Source organism: Panthera pardus, unplaced genomic scaffold (genome assembly GCF_024362965.1).
Source record: "Panthera pardus isolate Hobbes unplaced genomic scaffold, ASM2436296v1 HiC_scaffold_11, whole genome shotgun sequence".
NCBI classification, from domain to species: Eukaryota; Metazoa; Chordata; class Mammalia; order Carnivora; family Felidae; genus Panthera; species Panthera pardus.
This window is the reverse complement of record NW_026526666.1, coordinates 15,917,782-15,927,968: the sequence shown is the minus strand read 5'-3', so window position 1 is coordinate 15,927,968 and position 10,187 is coordinate 15,917,782. Positions and strand designations below refer to the sequence as shown.

The window sequence follows — 10,187 nt, the reverse complement described above, 5'->3', positions numbered from 1 at the left end:
GGCGCAACGCCCGCTGGGAGTCGGTCGGAGCCGCCAAGATGTCGCAGCCCAAGAAAAGAAAGCTTGAGTCGGGGGGCGGCGGCGAAGGAGGGGAGGGAGCTGAGGAGGAAGATGGCGGAGAGCAGGAGGCGGCCCTGCCGCGACCCCGGAGGGCTAGGCGGGAGCGGGACCAGCTGTACTACGAGTGCTACTCGGACATATCCGTCCACGAGGAGATGATTGCGGACCGCGTCCGCACGGATGCCTATCGCCTGGGCATCCTGCGGAACTGGTCAGCACTGCGGGGCAAGACTGTGCTGGACGTGGGCGCGGGCACTGGCATTCTTAGCATCTTCTGTGTGCAGGCCGGGGCCCGGCGCGTGTACGCGGTGGAGGCCAGCGCCATCTGGCAACAGGCCCGGGAGGTGGTGCGGCTCAACGGCCTGGAGGACCGGGTGCACGTCTTGCCGGGGCCAGTGGAGACGGTGGAGTTGCCGGAGCAGGTGGATGCCATCGTGAGCGAGTGGATGGGCTACGGACTCTTGCACGAGTCCATGCTGAGCTCTGTGCTCCACGCGCGGACCAAATGGCTGAAAGAGGGCGGTCTTCTCCTGCCGGCTTCCGCCGAGCTCTTCGTGGCGCCCATCAGCGACCAGATGCTGGAGTTGCGCCTAGGCTTCTGGAGCCAGGTGAAGCAGCTCTATGGTGTGGACATGAGCTGCCTGGAGAGCTTCGCCACGCGCTGCCTTATGGGCCACTCGGAGATCGTGGTGCAGGGTTTGTCTGGGGAGGATGTACTGGCCCGGCCGCAGCGCTTTGCTCAGCTGGAGCTGGCCCGCACCGGCCTGGAGCAGGAGCTGGAGGCTGGGGTGGGCGGACGCTTCCGCTTCAGTTGCTACGGCTCGGCGCCCATGCACGGCTTTGCCATCTGGTTCCAGGTGACCTTCCCCGGAGGGGACTCGGAGAAACCGCTGGTGCTGTCCACTTCGCCTTTTCATCCGGTCACGCACTGGAAGCAGGCACTCCTCTACCTGAACGAACCTGTGCAAGTGGAACAAGATACGGACATTTCCGGAGAGATCACGCTGCTGCCCTCCCGGGATAACCACCGTCTCCTGCGCGTGCTGCTGCGCTACAAAGTAGGCGACCAGGAGGAGAAGACCAAAGACTTTGCCATGGAGGACTGATCGTTGCCTTTTCTCCCAACTACCTCCCGAATCTGCAGGACCCGCGTGGTAGAGGCGGAGGGGGGTTCGGAGGAGAAAGGGAGATTCCACGTGCAAGTAGGGGGCTATACCTTCTGTCTCCTTTTTCCCCCTTGGCTTCTGGGGAGGGAGAGTGACTTGCCTCTCTTCGAGATTCTTCTGCCGATATTTATTTAAAAAGCAAATCCCGAGGCCCCCAACTTTGGAAACAGCTTGTTTATCAATGGGCTTTGTTGAGCCTTAAAAGCATGTGGTACCAAGCACTTGTATTTCTATTTCTTTTGTTACACGGGAAGAAAGCAAAAACACAGAAGAAAATATAAGTTTATGAAGGCTCCATGCACATCCCTGACACCTCACATTTAAATCTGTAGCCAGGGAGAACAGTAAAGGGTTTTGTTAGAGTACATAAATTTCCAGTATGACTTAAATAGCTCTCCAGAGCCATATTCTATCATTCTCTGAATTCCCTCCTTTCCTAGGTGCCTCTAGGCTTCAGTACTTCTCCCTCATTGTTTTTTAAATAAACTTTGCTGCTGGTAATGAGAGGGAGGAGAAAGAGGAAGCAGTTTGAATAACCCTGTTCTTACACTTACTACTTCCATAGGGTGCTAAAAAGTTGGAACACTTTTCTCCATTGAGTAAAATTGGCTGTATACAGTTGTGTGGCATACCCAAGAAACCTAGAAGGTAGATGTAGGAGAAAAGATCTAAAGATGGTGAAGTTAGTATGGATTTTTTAATTCTTATCTTTTAAGACTTAAACAAGGAAATGTTTTATTTCATATTTGTTACATAATAAAGTTTTGTGTGATTCTTACTAAACAGGCTGATAGAAGGTTTTTCTGAACCTGACCCAAGGGTTTATTCATCATTTGGGGTAAATTATTTAGCCTCTCTAAATGAAGGAAAATATTTTCCCAGCTGGAGAAGTGCACTCATTTAAACTCTCATCTAAAGAGATCATGTGATCTGGCCTACTTACATCAAATGAAATTTCCTTTTTTTAGAGGTTTTTTTTTTTTTTTTTCCTTTCTTTTTAGCTCAGCCAAATGTGAAAGTTGTGAATTTAGGAAAATCATTTGTAATGAAGTGTGAGTCATGTTATCAAATTTATTTCACGGATGTTTCCCTCCTTATCCCTGTGGCAAATAAAACATTGGCATTCATTCTATTTTTATAGATGAAGTAAGAAGTCTTGTGTACTGTGACTTATAATGCTTTTTGCCTTTTTAATATTGTCAATTCTTAAGAGTGTTACAACCCCTTCAGAATATAGTTTAAGGGTAATTTATGCTTGATGTAGCTTTTTTCTTCATACTGGTAGCTTGTATGCTAATAGAAAACAGGTGTGAAAAAGTGGTCTTCTGAAATAGTCTAACATAGTTTTTTGTTCATTGTAACCAAGTTTTCTCTTTTATTCATCGCATATTAAGGTACTAAAGTATTATAACTAATTTGCTAAAATTTAGCGTTAACACATGAGATCTTCAGTTATGAAGGGAAACATACAAAATCATGACGTTATAAGATCCTTGAATAGCAAGCAACAGTAGTGATAGTTGTCACCATTTTGATAGTTAACAGTCTATATAAATGGAACAGTCATAGCAAGCTGGGCCTGATTTAAGCTGGAGATCTAATCTAGGTCCTTTTTTTTTTTTTAGGGTGAACAGCTTTTTTTAAGTTGAACATGTATTTAGAATTTTATTGTATGGTTTTGAATAAATTTCTAATATTTTTTAACTTCCTATAACAATCCCTTTACTGTTTGGGCAAACAAAAGCATTCTCCCCGAATTCCATTTTTTTAAATATAGTATATCTTTTATAAATCTATGTATACTATAGAGTTCTCATCACCAGTGTAAGCATGCAAAGAACACCAATTAAAACTTAGGGTAACCATAGAAGTGGAAATGATTTCATACTTAGGCAAAGTAAGCTGTAATATTCTTGTAACTGTTTCCCAAAAGAAAAATGAATGGTAATTAAAAAAATATAGCTACTAAAGCAATTAGTGGAGAGGCAGCATAGCATAGGATTAAAAGCTAGGACTTGAACCAGACATATCCTGCTGGTACCTAGGCTCCACCACTCTTTAACCCTGTGAACTTGGGCAAAATACTTAACTTCTGTTCCTCTCCAGTGTTCTCATGCAAAATGTAAAACAATCATGCATGCTCCATAGAAATGTGACACATGTGATACATGTGGTTAATACATGTAAGGATATAATGCCTGGTACACAGTAAGATCTTAGTGATTCCTAGCTGTTGTAATTACAGAAAAGTGCTATGCAAACCTGAAGCATTTGGACACCTATAAAATGTACCACAGAATAAATATTCAACATTTTGATTTTTTTTACAGGTGTTTGGCAGTATCAGCATGGCTTTGTATGATGAGCGATGTATGACTGGACACCAGATGATCCAAAGGAAGTCCAAGCCCTTTGGAGTGACAACATTTCCAGAAGGATGAGAATGTGACCTGCTCCAATATCCAGGCACTGTTCAGTCTCTGTGTGAACTGGCACTGATTGCCTAGGGTCATTTGGGCCACAGGAAGAACTGTCAGCCCTAAGAAGAGAAAGAAACGGTGAAGTTCTACCTGCTTTTTTGAGACAGCTTACATTTATTTAGCACTGTGAAACTTTCCAAATATTTACATTCACTGGACCAATGGACATTTTATTGAGAATACCAGGTAACAGTCATTGTGAGAAGCACTTAGGATACAAACCAATAAAACATAGCTTTTGCTTCCAAATAGATGTGTTCATAGGATGAACCAGAAAGAAAAATACATAAATGATAACGGGCTAAAGACTTGGGGTGGTGTAAGTGTTAGGAAAGGCAGGTCACTTTACATAGTAGGAAAAAGACTTTGTTACTGAATGATGCCTATGGTTACATAGCCAGTTCTTGACAGTTGAACACAAGTATTTCAGTTCCTACCCCCAAACAACCTCTTAATTTAAGAAGGTTCCATTGGGATATAAGTCATAGGCCTCAAAGAGCCAACATAGGATCTCAAGGTTGACAATTACTAATTACTAGGGACTTGTGAAACATACCGTGTACTCGTTTCCCTAAGAGGGCTAATCAAGTGTGGCATTCTTTCTGAAGCCTCCAGGAGAAAATTCTCAATGCAGTAGCAAACAAAAGTAGATACATCCTGCCATTTTGGTTATAGGTACTTTGTGCTTGAGATCAGAGAGGCATCCAATGAGGTGTTCACTAATTTAATGATTTCATAAACACCAACTATCTAACAAGTTCTATGATAAATAAGCAAATGTTACCCTCAGCTGGAATACAAGAGGGGAATAAAATCACCTAGACCAGTAATTTGCATACATTATTTAACCTGGAAGAATTCAATCCAGCTAAATCTTAACCTCTGCTGAAGCAAGAATGAGAAGCCAGCCCTTTTGTCAATTGTAACCTTAAAATTCCTCTCAAGTGCAGAATTCCTCTCTATGTTACTTATCACATAGATTATGAGGACCTCACAGAAAGATATGATGTAAAGAGGAAGATGATATAATGAGACTATTCCTCAAAACTTTGCATATGCATGTAGGATGAGACATTTGAAACAAAAAATCTGGATCTACCTAAGCACAAAATTGTAATAAAAACTAAGACATGACCAGTAACATTGGAATTGTGCTCCTCTGGGCGCTTTGATGATTAAGTTCATTATTTATAATAACTTGGAATAAAGCCTGATGAATTTTTTAGTTGATTGGGTAGCTTTTTAACTTCCAACAAATGCAGAAAGCTGTAAGGAAGGAAAAAAATTCCTCCTTTGTTCATGCTGCCCCCTGCACAAAAAGGAAGGTGGGGTGGAGGTAAATCTTCCCCACACTTTTTTAAAGTGCTTTACCAGTGTTCTTGCAATCAGATGAAAGAGGTACTTGTGAAAACCTTCCCAGTCTGTAATATTTTGCACTAAAAATGGCGAACTTCAGGGAAAATTAGTTTGGGTGGACAATTAAAACTTATGTAACTTTGTAACCAAGAGTACTAAGAATACCAATAAAGATAGCAGCAGTTAAAAAAAAAAAAAGATGCTAGTCCTAATAATACTGCAGTAAATAAGATAGTGTGATGGAAGAAAAAAAGGAAGAGTTACTGAGAAAGCAGAATGCACAAAAATGGATTGAAGGTGTAATAAACATTTCAGGACACAGCATGTGGCCAAACAGTGCCAAGAGGAAGAATATAGGGTGTGACAGGTTTTTTGACTCGCGTCAACTGTGTCCATATACCTTATGTCAGGTGGTTGTTGCCTGGTGAGAGGAGTCAACCGACTAACCAATGTCCGTCCACATTATGTTCTGACATTGTTCCTCTACTTACCAATACCATTTGAGTTTATTCATTTATAGAAACATGCATGACAGAACATTCTGTCCTTTGTTCTATTTCCAGAAATTAAACCAATTTGAAATTCCATTGGGTTTGTAGATCTTTTTTTTAACTTTTTTTTTTTTTTTTTTTTAGTGTTTATTTTTGAGAAAGAGATAGAGTGTGAGCAGGCTCCAGCCTCCAGCTGTCCGCACAGAGCCCCATTGGATGTGGGGCTCATCTCAGGAACCCCACCCACCCAAGCTCTTGACCTGAGATGCTTAACAGACTGAGCCACCCAGATGCCCCATAGAGCTTTTCTTTTTAATGCAAATTGTCTTAAAAGGAAAATGGAAAGGAGGTGGGGAGGCTTACAGGTCACAAAACTATCCTTTAGTATGAATCTATGTATTTTACTATTTTGGTCACTAGAAAAGTTCAACAGGAAAGGGGACTAGAAATGCTGACCTGTGTAGAGTGGAAGGAAGAGTTGAGTATTCAGAAGATGGTTAGATAATGTGATTGAGGACAGTAAGTGTTTCTCCAGAGTCAGAGGACAACATAAAAGATATCTTGGGGTCAAGGAGGCATGAGGTTAGTGAGAGAAGCTCATAAATGAAGATCAGGATCCCAATGCATACGTTTTGCCCACATCACCATATCCTTAGGGTAAGGTTTTGCTGAAGTCATGGGCTCAGAACATAACCAAGAGTGTTTTGATAGATTACAAACTATTGCTTATTTTGATACTTGCCTTTAACTTCTCATTTTAGCTTAATTTCTAAACAGATTCAAGGATTGTTCTATTTAAGAACTCAACCCTTTCAAATTTGTGAACAAAACCACCAACCTCCATTATCTCAAGTTATGTGCAGTTTAGTAATGGGTTGTATGGAATGAGATGACATTAGGCCTTAAAAAAAATAAAACAAAATAAAATAAAACAACCCACTTACAGCTTTGCTCTTGGTAAAATTATGATATCTAAACTGTTGGGTTCTAGGGGCGCCTGGGTGGCTCAGTCGGTTGGGCGTCCGACTTCAGCTCAGGTCACGATCTCACGGTCCGTGAGTTCGAGCCCCGCGTGGGCTCTGGGCTGATGGCTCAGAGCCTGGAGCCTGCTTCCGATTCTGTGTCTCCCTCTCTCTCTGCCCCTCCCCCGTTCATGCTCTGTCTCTCTCTGTCTCAAAAATAAATAAACGTTAAAAAAATAAATAAATAAATAAAAAATAAAAAAAAAATAAACTGTTGGGTTCTTTAAAAAAAAAAGGTACAAACTTCCAATTATAAAATAAGTCACTAAGATGAAAAGTACAGCATAGGTAATATGGTGATTTTGTAATAATGTTACTTGGTGACAGATGGTGACTATATTTAGCAGGGCAAGCATGTATAGAGTTGTCAAATCACTATGTTGTACACTTGAAACTAATGTAACATTGTATGTCAACTACATAAAAAAAAGTGTACGTGAATAATTTGATACACACAAAAAAACAAAGTGTAGGGTTCTAACTTTATAAACAGTATTGGAGAACAGATTAAGATCCACAAATGATTAAAACTTTCATTTTATGCATTCGTTGGAATCAGACCTTTTACCAGGAATTTCAATAGAAATAACAAACTGCTTATTTTATTACTATTTTAGGTAGGATCCATGCCCAAAGTGGTGTTAAGCTCACAACCCTGAGAGTCAGATGCTCTACCAACTGAGCCAGCCAGGTGCCCCACAAACTGCTTATTTTAGTATGAGCTTCTCACTCTACCATCACTTATCACCTGGTGAATTATAAAAATAGGAGACATTTAAATGGTTAAGAATGTACACAGTAAAAGAATTAAAAAGAGAGGATTTGGAAAATCTACAGATTATACAGTCCCTGAATAATTGAGAATTTAGTCAGAATAATTAGGGGAAAACATAAAGAGAATGACAGCAATTACAAGGGGATTTTTACACAAAATGAAATGAAAAACTACCAGGAAATGTGCTGTTTGTAATAAATAGAATTCAGTATCGGCTAGCTTTGCTTGATCTCCCAATCAGAGGGATATTACAGAGCCCAGACATTGTTGTAAAACTGGTTCACATATCAATTAATTCCATGGTATTGGGCCCAAGAAAAATTGGCTTCAGGATGGTAAGTTCTTAAATAGATAAGAGAACAGTTAGTTGAGTTACTCTAAGCAATCAGTTAAGGTTTGTAAAAGTAAAACTAGATGTGGTCATTGTGCCATCGTCACAGTGATGTCATTGAAGACATTAAAATGATATTCAGTGCTAAAATATGTGATATAGTTGTTGGGGAGGTACCATTTTTCTTTTTTTGATTCATTATCTGATTTATTGTATACCGGATGATAATGCCTGCATGGAGGCATGTAGTGAAAATAGCATATGCTGAAGCTTTAGACCAAACACTATTCAAATGCACCAGCTACTACTTCTCAGCACGTAGAATGCTTTTATGCAATAATGGTATATTAAACTGTGCAAAGTCCCATTGAAATCAATGATGTATTAACTTTGTTTACCTCACATGAGTAACACATAATAAAATAACGTTCTTCAAAGAGTGGCTTTCATCCTAAGGAAAGCTCCATATTTATCATAAGTTTTCATTTAAGAGAAACTCCTCCTTTTGTTAGACAGGCCACAGCACACAGAGATAGTCCCTATACTTATATAAAACATCCATATTAATTTTTAAATCATTATTGAATGCCTAATGTTCTATATGCATTTTAAGTACATTATCTTATTTAACTCTTTGAAATAGCTCTATGAAGTAGTTCTATTATCAGTCCCATCTTACAGATGAGAAAACAAAGGCATGGTGTTTGGTGAATTGCCCAAGGCCACAGGGAGAGTAAGTGACAGAGCTCCAGACTCCTCTCCTAAAGTCTGAGCATCTGACTTACTACACTATACTATCTATGATGCCTGGGCTCTCAGGAGTTAAGGTTACATCTATAGTCTTTTAAAATAGGTTGGTCATTGTCTTAAGCCACAATCCCCAGAAGCAGGCCTTGAGACAAGGATACATACAATGGTGTTTATCAGGTGTTCCCCAAACAGGCCAGAAGGGCAGTTGAGAAGCAGAAAAGAAGGGAAGGAGAAGAGACTAGAGTGTAACATTAAACCAAATCCTAAGAAAGGGAACTTTGGCTCAGTCCTGCAGAGATGCTCTGGGGACAGCATAGATCACATCTCAGACTATCCCCAGTTAGGGAGCAAGAGAGCTGGAGCATTCATACCCTCTCACCCACCGGACATTGGTTAATTCCTGCCCCTGGAGAGACGTAAATTCTTAGGCACTTGCTTGCTCTCCTGTGGATGGGTGCAGCAGTTTTCACAGCCTAAGGACAGTCCCCAGCTAAAGATTACCAGTGAGGAAGTTTGATGGTAAAGATACTGGAGGAGCACATATACAAGAAAGAAAAGGGATGCCAAGTGGCACACATGGGGAATAAATGGAGCACCGATAGGATATTGTTCCTGCCATAAATATCTTTTCTAAGATTCCCTTACATTCTAAATAAATAGTTACAGACACTTTGTTTGTTTATGTCCCTCTTTCATTAGTCTTTTAAAAGCTGCATGAATAAGGTATAAATATAATAAATATGTAGAAGGAAAAAGTTAACCTATTCCCTACAGTTTAGAGTGTATCTTTCTACTATATTCTCTTATATACAGCCTACGCGGTTGTTTTTAAAAATGTGTAGGCATATTACCCATGTTACTCTGAAAATTGTTTTTTGAGGGTTAAAATACATATGCTAAATATCCCATGAGGTCAATGTATGTATCTATAATTTATTCTTATTAATAGCAATATGAAAATGTTAATAGTATAATCCATAATTTATCCAACCAATTTTCTATTGGTAGGCAGTTGTTTGCAATTCTTTGCTACTACAAATTATACTCACCTTTCACTTTATTCTTTCTCTAGGTGAGCTCAGCTCATCCAGTCACATTATTTTAAGTAGTGTACCATCCATATGCCAATGACTCCCAAATTTATATCGTCATCCTTGACATCTCTCCTGCATCTCAGACTCATATGTACCACTGCTTAATTGTCATCTCCACTTGGACATGATAGCCATCTCAAACCTAACATAACCAAACTAGTCTACATAAATAACATGTATATAATTATATACATAATTTTTGCCATATATGTGTATATCTCTAAGCAGCATATTTTAAGTTTTGCTTGTTTTTTAAAACCAATATATATTTATTAAACATAGTTTTTAAATATTCAGAACTTTAATCCTCTTCTCAACTCAATCTTTAGTCAAGGGTTAATATGCTTCCTGAGGACTCAACAATAGCACAAATCATTACATCAGATTAATGATCATGGGTGTTTATTGAATGCCTGTTGCATAAGACTACTATTTTTGATATTGGCATGTCAAGAAGTATAGGGCAAGGTCCTGAGCCTGGAGGAGAGGAGTCTTAAGTGGAGAGTTAGCCTCTCAATGTTTCAAAGATAACTAGAATTATAACACAACACATACATTCAACGCCAAATGAGTCACACGGACAAGTACGATTATAAGGGTATTGTCACTGAAAGATGGGGAAATCAGAGCTTCTCACTGAAAATGGAGGAATGGAACTGGAT

General features: G+C 39.9%; 1 protein-coding gene across 1 annotated transcript; it reads left to right on the top strand.

Annotated features, from left to right (window-relative positions):
- PRMT6 (protein arginine methyltransferase 6) lies at positions 1-5,649 on the top strand. Its single transcript, XM_019457674.2, has 2 exons — positions 1-1,262; positions 3,557-5,649. Exon 1 carries the CDS (start codon positions 39-41, stop codon positions 1,164-1,166), a length of 1,128 nt encoding a protein of 375 aa, XP_019313219.1. The 5' UTR covers positions 1-38; the 3' UTR covers positions 1,167-1,262; positions 3,557-5,649.
- The last annotated feature ends 4,538 nt before the right edge of the window (positions 5,650-10,187 follow it).